The sequence below is a fragment of the Ailuropoda melanoleuca genome, chromosome X, assembly GCF_002007445.2.
Source record: "Ailuropoda melanoleuca isolate Jingjing chromosome X, ASM200744v2, whole genome shotgun sequence".
In the NCBI taxonomy this organism is placed as follows: Eukaryota; Metazoa; Chordata; class Mammalia; order Carnivora; family Ursidae; genus Ailuropoda; species Ailuropoda melanoleuca.
This window is the reverse complement of record NC_048238.1, coordinates 71,363,936-71,384,309: the sequence shown is the minus strand read 5'-3', so window position 1 is coordinate 71,384,309 and position 20,374 is coordinate 71,363,936. Positions and strand designations below refer to the sequence as shown.

The 20,374-nt window shown below is 39.8% G+C and overlaps 1 protein-coding gene across 1 annotated transcript; it reads left to right on the top strand.

Moving 5' to 3' along the window:
* The first annotated feature begins 10,433 nt into the window (after positions 1–10,433).
* Positions 10,434–19,768, top strand: RAB9B (RAB9B, member RAS oncogene family). The gene is made up of 3 exons (XM_034649791.1): positions 10,434–10,633; positions 15,068–15,139; positions 16,295–19,768. Exon 3 carries the CDS (start codon positions 16,337–16,339, stop codon positions 16,940–16,942), a length of 606 nt encoding a protein of 201 aa, XP_034505682.1. The 5' UTR covers positions 10,434–10,633; positions 15,068–15,139; positions 16,295–16,336; the 3' UTR covers positions 16,943–19,768.
* Positions 19,769–20,374: the final 606 nt, after the last annotated feature.

The following is a 20,374-nucleotide window of genomic DNA, read 5'->3' as shown; positions in this document are numbered from 1 at the left end:
TATACTGAATTCTGAAGATATCAGGGAGAAGGGGATTTTAAAGAGGAACTTCAAAGGGTAGAAAGACTGTGGTAAATAGGCAAGATGTAGGATATTATCTTTAGTTTTCCAGATTCCAGAAACCTCAAAGAAGACCAATACTTGCCAATCAAACTCATGATTGCCATATATCAGTTTATCCATTTACCATGGATAAATTGTAAATTTATAAAATATCCATATAGATTTTAGGATCGGCTTATAAATTTGTACAAGGAAGCTAGCTGGGATTCTACTAAGGATTGCATTGAATATGTGGATCAATTTTGAGAGTATTGCAATCTTAATAATATTAAATCTTCTGATCCACGAACATGGGACACCTTTCAATTATTTAGATCTTCTTTAATTTCTTTCAAAATTTTGTTGCTTTTAAGAGTACAAATTTTGCACTTCTTTTTAAAAATTTACTCCCAAATATTTTATTCTCTTTGAAGCTATTATAAATGCGATTTTTTCTTTCTTTTTTTAAAGATTTTATTTATTTATTTGTCAGAGAGAGAGCATGCACAAGCAGCAGGAGCAGTGGGCAGAAGGAGAAGCATGGAGCCTGATGTGGGACTCAATCTCAGGACCCTGGGATCATGACCTGAGCCAAAGGCAGACTCTTAACTGACTGAGCCACCCAGGTGCCCTTTTATTTTCATTTTCAAATTCTCTCTTGTGTTTTTTTTTTGTTGAAGAAACCATGCTGTTTTCTGTAGAGTTCTCCCCAACATCCTCACTCTAAACCCCAAGTCTAGATGTTCTTTTCTTATGTCCTTATGATGTTGTTTAACATCAGTCTTTATATTTTCCTAAAAATTCGTGGTTCTCTCTAGAGGCTTGATAAGATGCAAATTGTATTTTTCAGCAAAAATACTTCAAAAGTGCTGCTTTGTTTTTCCATTAGGAGTCATACGATATTTGGTTATTACTCTTTTTGTAATGTTAGTAGACCTTGATGATCATTGCCTAGATCCATTAATTCATTAACTGCTATAAAATTCTATCATTCTTTCTTAATTTATTAGCTGGAAATATTCTACTAAAACATTTTCCTCACAAATTATTTGGTTACACAGAGGAAGATGTGTATATAAAAAGGCAGGTTAAGTGTTTGGTTCATTGTTTTATTTACCAGTTTCAAAATAATGAGCTAGTTTCCTAGCTTTCTCCAAGTTGACCAATTACATTTTTAAGTGTCATTATGAACTCAGATACTTAAACATATTTGATATATTTCAATCCATTGTGGTTATTTTATTTGCTGAAGCTCAAATTGCTTCATATTTGGTCAGTAAAGTCTCTGTAATTTGGCTCCCAAGTCCTTTCTGACACACCCTAGTAGTTTTCCTCTACGGGGAAAAACCCAATTGCAAGTCCAAGTTGTTACCTGTGGTTCTGATCAATTAGCTATAAATCAGATGTTCCCATGACCTCCTCCCCTCTGGATTCTATTAATTGCTAGAACAGCTCAGAACTCAGGGAAACACTTACTTACATTTACCAATTTATTAAAGGGTATGTTAAAGGATGTAGATGAACAACCAGATGAAGAGATACATAGGGCAATTTCTGGGACGGTCCTGAGTGGAGGAGCTTCTGTCCCTGTGGAGTTGGGGTGCATCACCCTCCCAGGACCTAGATGTGTTTACCAACCTGGAAGCTCTCCAAACCCCATACTTTTGAGATTTTTATGGAGGTTTCCTCATATAAACAGAATCACTGATTAATTACATTTCCAGACCCTCTCCCCTCTCCAAAGAAGGGCATGGCTGAAAATTCTAAGTTTCTAATTATGGCTTGGTCTTTGTTGTGAACAACCCCTATCCGGAAGCCCTCCAAGAACTCACCCAGAGTCACCCCATTAGAACAAAAGACCTGTCTTTTTTCTTAAGATTTCATTTATTTGAGAGAAAGTGGGGGGGGGGCATGAGCAGGGGGGAGGGGCAGAGGGGGAAGCAGACTCCCTGCTGAGCAGGGTGCCCCATGCAGGACTCAATCCCAGCACCCTGGGATCATGACCCGAGCCTAAGGCAGCCATGTAACAGACTGAGCCACCCAGGCACCTAAAGAAAAGACACTTCTATCACCCAGGAAATTCCAGAGAATTTAGGAGCCTTGTGTTAGGAACTGGCATCAAAGACCAGTATTTCAGAGGAGTTAAAATGGTGGAGGAGTAGGAGGAGCCTATTTGTCTGGTCCTTGGAATACAACTAGATAGTTACCAAATCATTCTGAACACCAGAGAAATCAATCAGAGATCTGAGAAAACAAATGCTGCAAGTCTACCAGTAGAAAAGTGAACACTGTTTGGAAGGTAGGAGGTGCAGAGACTTGAATCTGGTGTGATATAGCTGAGGATATGGCAGAGGGGAGGGAGCCTGCTTAAGGAGGATACCACAAAGTATTATAAGAGGTGGAGTGCAAAATCAGAACTTTTAAAAGCCTACTATAGTGGGGAATGTGCCTGGCTTGGTGCTCAGGTGGTGAAGCAGGGTGGAATCCCAGGTGTGACAGCATGTTTGGAGGATTTCCAGGGTTGCAGGAAGAATGGCTGGTGCCTCAGTGTGGCAGAGTTACTAGGCATAAGAGTGCGGAAGCCAGCTGACAACAGCAAGCCTAGTTGCCAGCTTTTTGCTCTGTGTTGCAATAGACTGCGAACTACTGCATGGGCATGCAACCACTTTCCGGGGAGGGGTCCAGAAAAAGGCAGAAATGTGGTGAGACACCCTCCCTGGAAGGGAAGAACAGTGCGGGTCCAAGCCTTGGGAGTCAGTAATATTTGGAGTTTTGAAACTCAGTCACATGCCTGAGATAAAAACTTTTGGTCACAGGCCAGGTGAACACAGAGTTCTGATGGAAACCGGGGAGAAAAGAGTGATTGACTGCAAATTATTCTGAAAAATAGAAATGGAAGGAAAACTTCCAAACTCATTCTATGAGGCCAGCATTACCTTAATCCCAAAACCAGACAAAGACCCCACGAAAAAGGAGAATTGCAGACCAAAATCCCTAATGAAGATGGATGCAAAAATTCTCAACAAGATACTAGCTAATAGGATCCAACAGTATATTAAAAGGATTATTCACCACAACCAAGTGGAATTTATTCCTGGGGTGCAGGGGTGGTTCAATATTTGCAAATCAATCGACGTGACACATTATATTAATAAAAGAAAGGAGAAGAACAAAATGATCCTCTCAATAGGTGCAGAAAAAGCATTTGACATAATTTTATTAATTTGGGTCCTTTCTCTATTCTTCTGGATAAGTCTTGCCAGTGGTTTGTCAATTTTATTTATTCTTTCAAAGAACCAGCGCTATAAAAAAAGAACGAATTCTCAACATTTGCTGCAACATGGACGGCACTGGAGGAGATAATGCTAAGTGAAATAAGTCAAGCAGAGGAAAGACAATTATCATATGGTTTCTCTCATCTGTGGAACATAAGAACTACAAAGATCTATAGGAGAAGAAAGGGATAAAGAAAGGGGAGGTAATCAGAAGGGGGAATGAAGCATGAGAGACTATGGACTCTGAGAAAAAAACTGAGGGCTTCAGAGGGGAGGGGGTGGAGGAATGGGATAGGCTGGTGATGGGTAGTAAGGAGGGCACGTATTGCATGGTGCACTGGGTGTTATACGCAACTAATGAATCATCGAACTTTACATCAAAAAAATAAATAAAAATAGTGGCGCCTGGGTGGCACAGCGGTTAAGCATCTGCCTTCGGCTCAGGGTGTGATCCGGGCATTATGGGATCGAGCCCCACATCAGGCTCCTCCGCTATGAGCCTGCTTCTTCCTCTCCCACTCCCTGCTTGTGTTCCCTTTCTCGCTGGCTGTCTCTATCTCTGTCGAATAAATAAACAAAATCTTTAAAAATAAATAAAGAAATAAAGAAAAATAAATAAAAATTTTTAAAAAAAAAGAAAAAGCATTTGACAAAGTCCAGCATCCATTCTTGATAAAAACCATCAACAAAGTAGGGATATAGGGAACATACCTCAATATCATAATGGCCATATACAAAAACCCATAGCTAATATCACCCTCAATGGGGAAAAGCTGAGAGCTTTTTTCCCCATTGAGGGAAAGCTCTCAACTTTTTCCCTAAGGTCAGGAACAGAACAAGACAGGGATTTCCACTGTCACAGTTGTTATTTAGCATAGTACTGGAAGTCCTAACCTCAGCATTCAGACAACAAAAAGAAATAAAAGGCATCCAAATCAGCAAGGAAGATGTCAAAATTTCACTATTTGCAGACAATATGATATGTAGAAAACCCAAAAGGACTACCAAAAAATTGCTAGAATACAGGAATTCAGCAAAGTTGCAGGATATAAAATCAATGCAAAGAAGTCAGTTGCATTTCTGTACACTAACAGTGAAGCAGAAGAAAGAATTCAAGGAATCAATCCCATTTACAATTGCACTGAAAACCATAAGATAGCTAGGAATAAACCTAACCAAAGAAGTAAAGGATCTGTACTCTGAAAACTATTGAATACTTATGAATGAAATTGAGGAAGACACAAAGAAATGGAAAAACATTCCATGTTCATGGAGTGGAAGAACAAATATTGTTAAAATGTCTATGCTACCCAAAGCAATCTACACATTCGATACAAACCCTATCAAAATACCAACAGCATTTTTTACAGACCTGGAAGACACAGTCCTAAAATTTGTATGGAACCAGAAAAGACCCCAAATAGCCAAAGTAATTTTGAAAAAGAAAAGCAAAGCTGGAGGTATCATAATTCTGGACTTCAAGCTGTATTATAAAGCTGTAATCATCAAGACAGTATGGTACTGGTACAAAAACAGACACATTGATCAATGGAACAGAAGAGAGAACCCAGAAATGGACCCTCAACTCTATGGCCTACTAATCTTCAACAAAGCAGGAAAGAATATCTAATGGAAAAAAGCAACCGTCTTTTCAACCAATGGTGTTGGGAAAATTGGACAGCTACATGCAGAAGAATTAAACTGGACCACATTCTTACACCATACACAAAAATAAACTCAAAATGGATGAAAGACCTACATGTGAGACAGGAATCCATCAAAATCCTACAGGAGACCAAAGGCAACAACCTCTTTGACCTTGGCTGCAGCAACTTTTTGCTAGACATGTCTTCAAAGGCAAGGAAAACAAAAGCAAAAATGAATTATTGGGACTTCATCAAGAGAAAAAGCTTTTGCACAACAAAAGAAACAGTCTACAAAACTAAAAGGCAGCCCAAGGAATGGGGGAAGATATTTGCAAATGACTTATCAGATAAAGGGCTAGTATCCAAGGTCTATAAAGAACTTATCAAACTCAACACCCAAAAAACAAAAAATCCAGTCAAGAAATAGCCAGAAGACATGAACAGACATTTCTCCAAAGAAGACATACAAATGGTTAACAGACACATGAAAAAAATGCTCAACATCACTCAGCATCAGGGAAATACAAATCAAAACCACAATGAGACACCACCTCACACTAGTCAGAATGGCTACAATTAACAACTCGGGAAACAACAGGTGTTGGCAAAGATGTGGAGAAAGAGAAACCCTCTTAACACTGTTGGTGGGAATGAAAACTGGTACAGCCACTCTGGAAAATAGGATGGAGATTCCTCAAAAAGTTAAAAATAGAATACTCTATGACCCAGCAATTGCACTAGTAGGTATTTATCCAAAGGACACAAACATAGTGATTTGAAAGGGCACATGCACCCCAGTGTTTATAGCAGCAATGCCCACAATAGCCAAACTATGGAAAGAGCCCAGATGTCCATGGAGAGATGAATGGATAAAGATGAATAAAGAAGATGTGAGATATATAGATATCTATAGATAGATAGATAAATAGATATATATAATGGAATATTACTCAGCCATCAAAAAGAATGAAATCTTGTCATTTGTAATGACATGGACAGAACTAGAGAGTATTTTGCTAAGCGAAATAAGTCAGTCAGAGAAAGACAAATACCATATGATTCACTCATATATGGAATTTAAGAAACAAAACAGATGAACACAGGGGAAGGGAAGGAAAAATAAAGTAAGATAAAAACAGAGGGAAGGAAACCATATGAGACTCTTAACTCTAGGAAACAAACTGAGGATTGCTGGGTGGGAGGATGGGGTAATTGGGTGATAGGCACTAAGGAGGACACTGGATGTAATGAGCACTTGTTGTTATGTGCAACTAATGAATCACTAAATTCTACCCCTGAAACTAATAATACACTATATATTAAGTAAATTGAAATTAAACTTTAAAGACCAAGTATTAGAACAAAAGATGCTCCCAATGGTTTTATCACTTAGGAATTTACATGGAATTTAGGAGCTCTGTACCAGGATCCAGAGCTAGAGAACAACACATTATTTTCTATTATCTCACAGTTCTTTAGCTTCCTTGATATCTAATATGACAAGATATTCCAGGTTCATCCTGGACACTTCTTGCCATAGACCCAGAATCAGCCATTTCTCTAAGAAACCTTGGTTCCTTTCTTTGGGGAATGGTATTTAGAATCTCAATCTGCGTACTAGAGGTGCTTTTTGACACTGAGGTTTTCATTGTTTCTAAGTGTTTTTTAGTGAACAGAGCTTGAAAATACAGATGTTTTTAAAATAATAAAACAGAATTCATACTGAGGCTTTCAATAACTAAATAGTCTTTAGAAATTTTTCCTTCACCTATGGAAAAACTTGTAAAGTATCCCTTTTCCACAAGGTAATCCTCAGCCAAGTGATTTTATATATATATAATGTCACTAATGATGTACTATATGTTGGCTAAATTGAACTTATTTATTTTTTAAAGATTTATTTATTTATTTAAGAAAGAGAGAGAGAGAAACAGAGAGAGCACAAGCAGGGGAAGAGGCAGAGGGAGAGGGAGAAGCAGACTCCCCGCTGAGCTGGGAGCCGGCCGTGGGGCTTTATTCCAGGACTGGAGATCATGACCTGAGCCGAAGGCAGATGCTTAACTATCTGAGCCACCCAGGCTCCCCTAAATTGAATATAAATAAAAAAAAATATCATGTCACCAGAACCAGTGACTTGCTTTAGACAATGATTGGTAAATATTGACAAATTTTACTGTCCTATTTCCTTTTTACATATCTATGGCTACTATATTTCTTGAATAAAACATCAGATGGTGCCGTAAGTATTACCATAAATATGGGGACAAAAGAACAAAATATTCAAAATCAGAAGTATCTGGAAAACATGAGAAGTATAGTTGCCATAGAAATACTCTAGGCCAAGGATGGCAAACACATTGCTTCATCCATGGTAGTCATCACTAACTAATCAATCTTTCCTACTGAGCCCGGATGCACCTTAGAATCCTTCACAGCACAATTCTCCAGAAAACCACTACAAACCAATCTGAGTGGCCAAGCAAAACTTGTAAAGTATCCCTTTACAAGCAAGATGACAAGTATTACCGTCCATGTTTAAGGCAAACCAATGTCCTTTTATCACATAACAACATTGTGAAATTGTTTAAGACCACAGTTGCCAAATGGGATTCTGAGGTGTACTAGTCCTGTTACCAGGTGTTCCATTAAAAAAAGGAATCTGTGGTCACAAATATTTGGGAAATGTTGGGTTTTTAAAAAATGGTTTCTTTAGGGGCGCCTGGGTGGCACAGTCGTTAAGCGTCTGCCTTCGGCTCAGGGCATGATCCTGGCGTTATGGGATCGAGCCCCACATCAGGCTCCTCTGCTAGAAGCCTGCTTCTTCCTCTCCCGCTCCCCCTGCTTGTGTTCCCTCTCTTGCTGGCTGTCTCTCTGTCAAATAAATAAATAAAATCTTTAAAAAAATGGTTTCTTTAATGCAAAATTCCAAGAGTCTTTAATGTTCTAATATGCACTGTAATTCTCCAGGAAGAGAAATAGTATGCATTGTTTATTAATTTATTTGAACTCTTCATGGAACTCTTTTGTTCATACGCATCCTGTGAACACTGAATCAGCCTTTTCTTTTATATTAATTGCATTCAATTATGTCTTCTTTAAGCCCAGGTCAATGTATATAAAATTGAATCAGGATTGGGGACTTTGGAGATAATAAATTCCATACATCGAATGCTGATTTTTGCATGTGTGTGTCACTTTATAAAAGTAATCTTTTCTCCAGTATCTAAAGACAATCATGGTTTAGCTTCCTATGTACTGACCACACTAAGATTCTGTTTTTGGTAGAAAAGTGATGTGTGTGTGTGTGTGTGTGTGTGTGTGTGTGTGTGTGTGTGTAACCATGTCACAAAGATAGGATTAAATTATTTCATTATGCATGGAAGAATTATTCATGGAGGGAATGGTCTGGGAGACCTCAATGATGGATCATTTGAAATAGTCTAGTCTGAGAGCCACAAAACCACTGACAGCAGTTACTTTGAAACTTTGAGCTGTCCACTTTGTGCTGTTTCCTTATTAACTAATGGTAGTCACATTGCTTCTGTTCCACTTTGCTTTTCAAACTGCCTCTAAAGTTTCTTTTAGTATACGATTTGCAGTTAGGAGTCTTTGGGCTAACACAGGATTTCACTTACCCCTAGGAGTTCCCACATTCTGCAAATATGTAATGACTTCAGCAGTATGAGCTTCTGGATACAGAACTGGGTGCCCAAGCCTAGAAATTAAAAGTTCCTTAAAACTTGCAGTTAGGTTTAGAGGATTCTCAGAGATTATTAAACTTGGAAAATAGCATCTATGAGAAAAGGACAAAAGAGTCTAGATTCACTTAAAGATGAGAGACTCTAATATGAAGAACTGTAATTTTGAGGAGTTCACAAAACAATTCATTGGAGTGCAGAAAGACAACATTGAGACATCAACATATTTATTTTTTCTCATTCTTTTTAAATTTCTCTGTTGGAATATTTTCATGTATATGTATTATAATGTATCTATAATGTAATGTATGAAGTATATATACACAGTTGTACATGTATATAACCTACAAATACATATACATATATTGGGGCCCATGTTCAAAAGTTTTCTTTTATTACAGATAAGAACGTGTGAGTAAAAAATTGATTTAGAGGATTAAGTACATCTCTTTATCAGAAGTGTGTTTTAGGGTGTTTGTGGGGGGCAGGACTGGTTTAAGTAGAAGCACAAGGGATTCGATTAGAGCCATTCATTTTATTTTAAAATAACAATAATTGATGATACAATATTTTATTCATATTAAACAAGTGTTTTCCGAGCATGTCCTATGTAGTAAACATTGACAGAGGCTCTCAGGGTATGATGGAAAATCTAAACAGTCACAATCCTTGACTTTGTGGTAAAACATAGTTTACTGGGGGAAGGTGGTTGTCAATCAAATAATCATGTGTTTAAATATCTCATCATAAATGGATACGTATTATGAAGGAAAAGTACAGCAGCCTAGCTATAGGAGGCCACCAGTAAAGAAATTGGGGCACTTTCTCTATTCTAGGATTATTGAGAAAGGTTTCCTTGAGGAAGTGACAGTTAACCTGGGGCCTGTGAGATTGACTGAGAGTGCTTGACTTGTGAAGAGATAGAGAGTGGGCCAGATGCAGGGAGAGCATATTGACAGCCTGAGGGGGCACATGGTGAATGAGGGGCAGTGCCACACAGGCACAGGTTCTCATACAACAGGGAAGCTTCGGTCTTGGATCTGCCTGACAGAGAGTCGGAGTGCAGGCTAAATGACCCCAGGAGCTCCATCCTCTTTTGGTTTCAGGGGAAAAAATCACAAACTAGTTGGAGGCACCAGAGGGCCACAGGAGACAAGCAGGGACTGGCTGGGTGGCTAAGCACATTTGGAACAGTGCGTTCTACGCCAGCAACATGCCCAGAAACCTCAGGTAATGCTCTCTGTGTGGCCATCTAGAAAGGTAACTTTGAGATTAAAGGGCAGTGTGTCTTCCAGGCCTGAACTATCAACGTGAGCCTTTCTGTTTGGATTGCCAAGAGAATTTCATGAGCAGTGCCCAGCTAGAGGGCCTAGTAATGCGTTGTGATCATGGATTTCCCTGAGTTATTTGAAACCAGTGGGTGTATGTGCTATGCTCTGCAAAAGTGAGGGTTTGGAGGAAAGGTTAATGAGGTAGGCTGAAGAAGGGTAATTGCAGGAAATGGGGCGTGGCCCCAGGCAGCAGAGGAGCTAAGTGGGAGAACAGTATTTGAAGGTCCATTGTCATTGTGCCTACTATCAGCGAGGAGAGGAGAGGACAAGGCAGGCCAGGGTTGGACCCTGAGCATGAAAGAAGAGCGAGCGAGCCGGGAGCGCTCGCAACACGCGAGGGCGGGAGGCCGCTACGCCGAGTCTCGGGCTCCAAGAAAGGGGCACAGGGAGGCGGCGCGGGCCCCGCCCCCTCCCCTGGCGGGCGCGGGCGCGAGACGCTGCGCGGCGTCGGTGGCGGTGGCGGTGGCGGGCGCGAGCGGCAGCTGTCAGGCCACCGAGGTCCGAGCTGCTCTTGCTGCCCCGCCGAGGACAAGGAGGCAGCAGGAGCGGTGACCGTGTCACTGAGGAGCCGGACTGCCGGCACGCAGAGGTGACCTGCCTGGCACCCGCGGCCCCCTCCCATCGCTCTCCCATTGTATAGGGTAAGGTGCGGGTGCGTGGGCAGGGAGAGGGGCTAGCAGCCAGTGAATGAGGGAGGCCTGGAGGTGGGGGGCCTGTGGGAAGAGGGAGAAAGGGAGGTCTAGGTGATCCCCCGGGGCATTTGCACCTTGGGAACGATGCGTAGGCACTGCAGGGGTCGGAGTTGGGGGGGGGAGGGTAACGATGGAGGGGGGCGTTGCTGAGTAATTCGGAGCGGCTGCCAAAGCCCCGCAGATAGACGCAGGGCTCCGTGGGGAACGGGTGTGGCTCAGTGCGCATGCGCCACAGCCTCTGGTTCTGAGAGATGGGGATGAGGTGAGATGACCCGGTCCGAGCTTGTTGGAACTGTGCGTAACATCTCACTTTCTAGATCCCCAATGCTAACAGTGACTCTGTCGTAGAGATGACAGCGCTCCCAGTCTCCTAAGGAAGATTCTTTTCCCTGTACTCTGCTCACGTAATGTCACCCAACCTCACCTACCTGTCTCCTGGCAGTCTGCTTGGGAAGAAGTGGCCTGGGGACAGCGCCAAATTGCTATCTAGTGTGCCTTCGGGCTCATAGCCCTAGAGCTGCTGTTTGTTGTGAGGAGTGAAAGGTTAGAGGTGAAATTCCACATTGAACCCTTCTGCTTGCATGTAGGATATAAATATGGTCATAAATGTGGGAATAGCGTTTCTGTGGCATGAGAGCTGTGGCATTTGGACTCAGAGCAGGAATGTAGCTGGTAACTTGTTTGCTCTACACAATGAATCCAGCGCGTCAGAGGGCTTCCCCGCTACAGAACCCTCCCCCACCCCCACCCAGCAAGCATCAGGTTGTACTGGAAACAACCTACACCATTTAAGGTAGAGGGTCTCAAAGATGCAGTCATTTCTTATTTGTACTGATTTTTACATAAAGTTAAAGAAAGCCCTGCCCAGTTCTCCAATGCAGTATTTTCTAAATACTGTGCCAGGAATCAACAGTGAGTTGGGTAGCCCAACCAGTGTGTCACCAAGATGGGCTTTCCCTGTAGCTTCAACCATGGCTCCTCCCCTGCGCAGATTGCCACCAGGGCCACTCTCCCTTGCTGCTCTTTCCCTACCCCCAGCCCTGCAGTATCCCATCCCTCTCAACACTTGTCCCCAAACAAACTGCACTATGGATTTAAGCATCATTCCACCCATGGAAACTGAATTGATGCTACCAATTTGCTATTCTATTTCTCTTCACTCCATCATCACACTAAAATGTTCTGTTTTCAAAGGTTTAACTTGTTTCTCATCATTTTACTGCTTCCTTCCACGCTTTCCCCCACACATACACACCCCTAAGCATCCCCAACTAAATACAATAATTTTAATAAGCTGTGTGGGTGCAGGCACAGCAGATTCAAAACGTTTCAAGTGTGTTGAAGAACAAAGAAAACTAGGGAGTATTGGTTATGTGAATTTCTAATTTACCTTATTGTCTGTGACTTAGACTCTAACTGGGGGAAAAAAGTGAATATACTATTCTTAGAAAATTCTTGTTAGTTGTGGAGAGTGGGGTAAGAAAGGGGAATTGCATCTCTAGGATATTTGAGTTGTTTAAAGGCAGATCTTTCTCTGAATAGGACCAAAATCAGATTAAACATTTTACTCAAAATCCTAGCCTGATATGGGACCCATACAGGATGCATAAGGGATTTGACTTTTCCTGTAAATGTACCTAGGGTTATCAACGAATTCCATTGCCTCCTTAATGCTATCTTCTTTTAGGGTTTGACTTTAATCTGGCATATTCTGGGAGAGGAAAAAAATTTAGGATTGCTTTTATACTGTGCTAGTCCTTTTTGAGTATGTACTAAAGGATATCACACTTATTTTCAAATGATGATAGTGATAATGATGATGGGGACGCCAGCATCCACTGAAAACATAATGTGGAGATAATTATACTGCTCTTATATTTGGTGGGGATGGAGAAATTTATATATTTATCTTAAAAATGTAGGGGAGGGGGAGGGAAACTAGAGCATTGCCACTGACTTTCAACAAGTGAAATTCCTGTTAAGTCCCATCTAGAAAGTGATCCAGATAAGTCCATAACTTCTGTTCCCTAGTCACAAAAAATTATAGTGTTTGGCCATCTTACAGAACTGCAGCTCTCTTGTGCCTTGGCACCAATTCAGAGGCATTAGTTCTGAGCACCCACCTAAACAGTTAATTAATAAGCAAATATGATAGATTATCCATATGAAGGATATGCTTGCTGTATGCTGGAGGGTCTTCAAAGACATATACAAACAAGGGTTTTGCCATCCAGGAATTTAAAATTTGGTTGTGTAGGAAAGACATACTTAGGAAGAAAAGGTTTTTAAACAAAATAAGGCAATTTAATTATACCATTTCAACTGTAAGTCATGAGATCTGAAGCTTATATGTTAATCCACAAATTCCTTGAGGGTAAGACCTTGCCTTAAAAATGTATGCATTTCCAACAGTGTCTACACCCAGTGGGTGCTTAAGTGATGAATCTTTGCAAAGTAGGTAGGGAGAAACCAGAGGCAGGGAGAGAAGAGCCAGGAAGAGCACACAATAGGCACTCAACTGTTTTCTCAATCATCAGTAGCAGGATTGGACCAGAGGACCCTATGGTGCCTCCAAACTAAGATTCTGTGGTATATGCAGATACTCAAAATTTTGGGGGAACAAGGCCTTCTCAGATATTGAGGAAAGAGAAAAGGAAGAATTGTGATCGTCCTACTGGCAGGTCTTTTCTGAGAAGGGTTAATACTGAGTCACAAGGCCCCCAACAGTGAATGAAAGGAGGTGGAGGAGCAAGAGGAGCAAAAATCTCGAACCCAAAATTTCAATACGTGCTTACAAATCTTTGCAAACTTCATGAGTTATTCATTTTCCTCCAACTCCTATGATTTAAGTAGGGCAGGTATTATCAGCTCTGTATTTATATAGGAAGATTAAATAACCTGCTCATGTTCCTAAAAGAAATGAATGGCAGAGTAATGATGAAGACTTTTGTCTCCTGATTGCTGCCAACCCAGGGCACTTGACACGGAGCCGCGTTGCTTTTCTTCTCATTTCCCCGGTATAGAGCCTATGTACCCAGAAGTTGTATGTGCAAATGACCAAATAGGGAATGCCACAGCGTTATCTCAGATGGTTATTAATACTTCATCATCATTCCTGGAGTTGAGTATTTGGTTTCCACATTCACTCAGTCCTTGACCCATCATTTGAGTTTATCCACAGCCAGGAAAGTAGAGTTAGTGAGTTGTTTAATGATGTGAACACCTGTTTGCTAGGAACTTGAGGAAGCTCATTTGGCATGGGCCCTTCGTACTACCAGTACTGTTACCCAAGTTTGTACTTCCTCTGTTCCTTTTTTAAGTGAGCAGTCTGTAAAATTATCCTACAGACTAGTATAAAGGATAAAGAAGTGTGCTAATGCTTGTTACTTGAGCTAATTACAAAGACAGCAATTTGACAGCAGGAAAAAAAAAAAGAAAAAAAACAGTAATGGTGGAACACTTGAAAAATTTTTAGAGTAGATCTAGACCAAGGAGGAGGATAAAGCCTATCAATTTAGAAAACATTTAAATTCATAATTACTGATTAAGGTCTCTGATGAATTCCTTATTATATGCTTTATCTATATTTGAAAAAAATAACATGAGATTATTAGGCAATAGAGATTTCTTACAGTCTTCTTTATTCTTCAGTAAGAAAGAATACTCAACAAATCTAAGAACTTTCTCTTTAGACCAGCACTCTTGACGCTGCTTAAATAACACTCTTGCCATAATTAACTATAATGTTAAGTGAAGTTGTGTTTGAATTTAATAAAGCCAGCTGAATACTAAAACCTCTGTTTAAGACAGATGATCAAAATTAATGAGTAAAATAATTAGCCAAGAGAATGTATTATAAACAGGGAATCTCCAAACATAATTATTTCTTCTCTGATCTTGTGGAATCAATTTCAGAGACAACCTCGAGGCAGATTGGTGAATGCATTAATAACTTTCTTGGAGATGGGAGCATTGGGAAACATAAAGGGAAGGAGTTTCATCTCTGACTTAGGATTTCAGCACGTCTTAGACTCCTCTGTGCTTTCCTTTTCCTGAATATCATCTATTGTGAATATCGGCTACTTCTTTTGATTTACCTTTACTTTGAATGAAGAGTTCAATGGAGGGACAATATAAAACTTTATAAGCTGTATGAGGTACACTCATTAGGACAAGTTAAAGTTCTTGCAATAATATTATTTTGTCCATGTTAAGCATTTGTAGCATTTTGAATTCTTAAGTATATTTGTGAAAAGCATCCTCTTCAGGTAAGTGAGTGGAGGTGGGTCTGTTTCTTTCCTGACTTGAGTATATTTATATATAGCCTTAACTTTGTTTTATTATAGATTTTTTAAAAATAATGTTACCCAATCCATTTTCTAGAAACCTAAAAAGAAAGAATAAAACAACAACAAGGAAAAGAAAAGACTAAAATTGTGGCAAAGACCCAACTAGGTAGGTATATATATATATATATTTTTTTCATTTGATCTCTTAAAGAGGAATATTTAGAAAAACATATAATTACTACACACACACACCAACATAATACTAAGGACTAATGAGGCTTTTTAAAATTACATTTCAGTTGTGTGTGCTTCCAGAAGCTCTTTTGCATGTGCTGTTTTGATTAGTAATTGGTTTTCATCTCTTTGGGTCTCTTGTATAAATAACACCCAATTAACATAATCATTGTTTTGTTCCCACAATGGACCTAGTGTGAAAGTACTTAACAAAATCTAGTACCAGTTAGTTGTTCAGTAAACATTTGATCTTTTTATTTTAAGATGCATTCTAGATATTCCATGTGCAGACACGTTATGAGGTAACAAGAAGGGTACTGCATAGTTATTAGCACTTTAAAGTTTACAGTATATTTTCATTGGTGCCATTATGGAATTAGAAACTAAATCTAAAAATTAATAAGCTATTCAAAGTTTTTTTCCTAAATGAGAGCTGTTATAATGATCCCAGTCAATAATCATCAATTTACATGTCGTTGTTCCAGAAGAAAAGACTATGGAAGATCCTTTATTTGTGTGGGTATCTGTATCAATGCAAGTATAATGAGGCAAATGCCTGAAGAAACTTGACCTTTATCTCTCTTCCAAGTTCTGGGGTCCAGTCTATTGTAGCCCCAAACTCTACTGACAGAATTAAAATTTCAGCTTATGCAGCTTTCTCTCCTCAATAATTCTTGGGTCTGTCATGAACAGACTTCAAACTCCAAATCAATTTTGTACTATTTGCCTCTTGTTTGGAACTGTCAAACTGGAAACTAATAATATGGTTACACATTTGAGTGGTATTCCTGTTCTAGGTTCTCTCCCCTAGAATAGGGTCAGAACTGAACCAAATTATAGCAGCATCTGCTAGTCCATTTACCCATGGCATTCAGCCATTTTCCTGGCACAGGAGAAAGACCTCAGAAAAACAAGACCTATTTTCCCTTGTATGCAAAAGGATTCTATTCCTTCTGCTGTACTATATAGTTAATGAGCATGAATCAAGAGAGGTTAAATTGGTAGGCCATATAATTCAGAGAAATTTACTATGAAGTTGATTTCAGTTTCAGATTTAACTGTTTTCCCTCCTACCTTTTATTTTCAGGTTCTCTTGGTTATAAACTCCTCCCCATCTGGTGCTGCAACAATGAGTGGGAAATCCTTGCTCTTAAAGGTTATTCTCTTGGGTGATGGTGGAGTTGGGAAAAGCTCGCTTATGAACCGTTATGTAACAAATAAATTTGACTCCCAGGCTTTTCACACCATAGGGGTAGAGTTCTTAAATCGAGATCTGGAGGTAGATGGACGTTTTGTAACTCTCCAGATCTGGGACACTGCAGGGCAGGAACGTTTCAAGAGCCTTAGGACACCCTTCTACAGGGGAGCAGACTGCTGCCTCTTGACCTTCAGCGTGGATGACCGGCAGAGCTTTGAGAACCTTGGTAACTGGCAGAAAGAATTCATCTACTATGCAGATGTGAAAGACCCTGAGCACTTCCCCTTTGTAGTTCTGGGTAACAAGGTAGACAAAGAGGACAGGCAAGTGACTACTGAGGAGGCACAAGCCTGGTGCATGGAGAATGGGGATTACCCTTATCTAGAAACAAGTGCCAAAGATGATACTAATGTGACAGTGGCCTTTGAAGAAGCGGTCAGGCAGGTGTTGGCTGTAGAGGAACAGCTGGAACATTGCATGTTAGGTCACACTATTGACTTGAACAGTGGCTCCAAAGCAGGATCTTCATGCTGTTAAAAGCAGGAAGCCTTTTAAAAGTGTGTCCCAAATTGTTCAGTCAATAGTGTCAGAATAACTGTGCCCCTCTAAGAGGTCCCACACACAAAAGGGTAAGAGAGAAGGTTGTGACTGTGTATCAGAGCCTTTCAAATTGAGGTTGTAGAGTGATTAAAAAAAAAACCTTTATCAAGCCAAGTGTATTTTGCGTGATTTCTGCTGTTTCCTTCTTGTGTGTATCAGGACAGTTCAGAGAGCTTCAGTCCTGAGAGATTTAAATATTTTCAAGTCACAGTTTAAACTTAGAACCCAGCAGCATGAAGGTGTTGAAGAGCTACAGCTATCCCTTAAAGTGTTCCATTAGTCAACTACCAAATGTCACCATGGACTCTCGTCAAGCAGTTTCTGACATTTCTGCCAGAGGAAGGAAAAATAAGACTCTGAGCTGTATCAGAATAAAAAAATAATAATGCAAACGAGGATGGCCTAAGCTTCAATTATAAAAAGGTTGTGATAATTAGGTATAATGATATACACTGCCTCGTTTGAATCCTTATATATGGTTTGCTCCCATTTGAGCTTTTCAAAAAATATCTCAATAAGAGCTACACTGATGACACTGGAAATTGATTATACTCTTTGTGTTTGAAGTAACAGGGTACTAGTGAATGGATTATGCTTCAATATGCCAACCACCCTTGCAAATAAATGGTTGGTCTGCTTTTACTTCGTAAGTCGACTTTTGCTGCGTAGGGATGTTGCTTCTCTGACAACCTCTTATCAATTTAGCAATGCTACTTAGTATATGGCTTTGGATGCAGTGCTCTCGGCTCATAATTTTGATGGTCCTTTGGTCCACTGTGCTCTGCTCTCAGAGAAACCTTCAGAAAAGATTGGGGGATAATGGGCTTTTCTTACAAGTTTCCTTAACTCAAATACTTACTACAGAAGGAACGAATATCTTGTATGTTGCACTGTCTGTTTGGAGGGCCAAACTAGGACACTGAAAGTAACAAGAGAGCAGACTTTAACCCAGTGGTAGACTGAATTTCTCACAGAGTTGTCCAACAGTGGAATGGACTGCCTTAATAATGAACTCCCTTCCAATGAAAATATTCAAGAAGATACTAGATGACCATCTGTTAAAATGCCATAAAAAGAATTTCTATCCTGGCTAGATATTTGGCTTAAGGTCCCTTTAAGCTCTAAGTTCTATGAATCTGCAAGGTACAAACTATGTTTCAGTGCCATGTTATCATTACATGTTTCTTAAGACAACAGCGAAGACTTTGGGGAGGGACTTTTAAAATTCTCAAACTATTCTGGGATCAGTATTTAACAGCAACTACACAGCTCTTTCTTTTGCACCATAGCAGGATGAATTCTTGAGCTCTGAGTAGTCATTATGTGCCCCGATATAAATATCCTAAAAATACTATATTAAAATACAAAGATGGTTTGTCAAATGTTGATTACCATGACTGCTAGCTATATACTGTATTACAAGTATGCAGTCTAGTTCTTGTTGGTTGATCTGTTTGTCCTGCAAAGCTTTTAATCTGTACTTTTAAAACATCTATGTTAAAAAAAAATAGTGACCCAAGGTGGTGAGGGACACTTAGAAGTGACCACCGCCCCCCTGCAAAAGAGACGGAGGCCAGGGAGGAAGCAGGAGCTTTCACAGGAATATAGCCTAGAACTCTCCATTGTAGCCACATATGGAATCAGCCTTACATGTGGGACCTTATGTGCTTTAAGAGCTCTGGGACTTTTTGGCTACATAGACAAGTGGAAGATGGTATCTCAACCCAGTCATACTCAATATTTCCCATTTAAATATAGTCCTGACCCCATTGTCAAAGTAATTTTGATGCCAGAAGTCGAAGCCAGAACTGGGACCACACAGCTCTTAAGTATTGGTCCCTATCCTGCCTATGCCTATAGCCAGCCACACTGGTTTCCAAGTTCTATGATTGTTTTGATACAATCATGTTAGGATGAAAATCTGTACATCAGAACTGTTAAATGTTAATTGTTTTTAAGTGCATGAGACCTGGGGCCTTTCTTTCTACTTGCACTCTGCTTATAATAGTTTCTATTTGTAGATCTCAGGCTTACATAAAGACCTCCTTCCACTCACAAAAGTACTTGTCGCTATTAGAACGGCATATGGTCATTTAAGTAAAAAAATTACGTGGGTATCCTATTCATAGACCTCCTGTCTAACCAAGGCAAGCGTTAATTTTATTGACAGGTCATCTGAAGCCCCTTTCCTCTTAGCCATACCTATTTTCTTCTGCCAAATCACTACACAATATCCTAATGAAAGCTGTTAATATTAAATGACAAAAACAGTGGCATTTTGGTGAGTAACACTCAGTGGGGTGCTGACATATGTTTGGGTAAGATTATAAAACACCAAAGGCTGGAATCTGTGAGTACCAGGAACTGTGCATATAGGCTTAGAAATTGTATATGCTAGAATGTGCAGTGCAATATTTTCAGAAAGTTTTTTTTTAATGAACACTGGATTTTTTGAATAAGATATTTCTAATTGGAACTATACTGTTTTTCAATAGTCCAATAAAACATCATAAAGAATATTTATTTGGTTTATTGTCACGTATTGGGCTACATTCAGGGGGCCTCAGATTCCATATGTCTTCAGTGGATTGATGAATTTCAGGTTAATTTGTGCCTGCCTCAGCCATCTCTACTTTACCTTGAGGTATTCCACGATCCTCTCGTTGCAGGTGCTGCTAAAAACTCAAAATTGTGTATCAGATATTTTGTTCCAACTGTAAAAAAATCATCTGTGTTAAAGTGAATAAAAAGTGCATTTTGAATAACCAGTATACAATGTTTGTGCTTCTTCTCTGCCTTTCTTTTTTCGAGCAACTGGTGGGCATGACAGAGGGTGCCAATCAAATCACTCTTTGAGACTGCACTGCATGTGGCCTCTGGATCATGTTTTTGCCGTGGTACCCCAATCAGCCACAACCTAATGATGAGAGAGATAGGTTGTACCGATTGGGAAGCAAACTCAAAAGATTAAGGTGGGGAGGTTCCTTTTATTTTATGTCACTTTTTAATGCATGAAGAACGCTGAGACTGGAAATTGGATCTTGACTCTCCACCTTACTTCTTCATTATAATTTAAAACAAATGTTAAACCATCACAAAATATAAATAGAGTATATATAGTCCTTTTATCTTCTTGGCTGATATACTGTCCAGATCTTAGGAAAACACAAATATGTAGGTGAAACAAATCAGAAAACAAAGGGTAATTTTGTTAAATAACTCTGTTCTCTTGCTTCTCACATACTGGACTTTAAAGATACTTGCCTTAGTATCAAATGGCTTGAATATCCATAGTGGTGACTTTTAAATCATGGGCACATATCTCTCTGCAGCACATAACTTCATTACATTGATTCCGTCTATCACAGA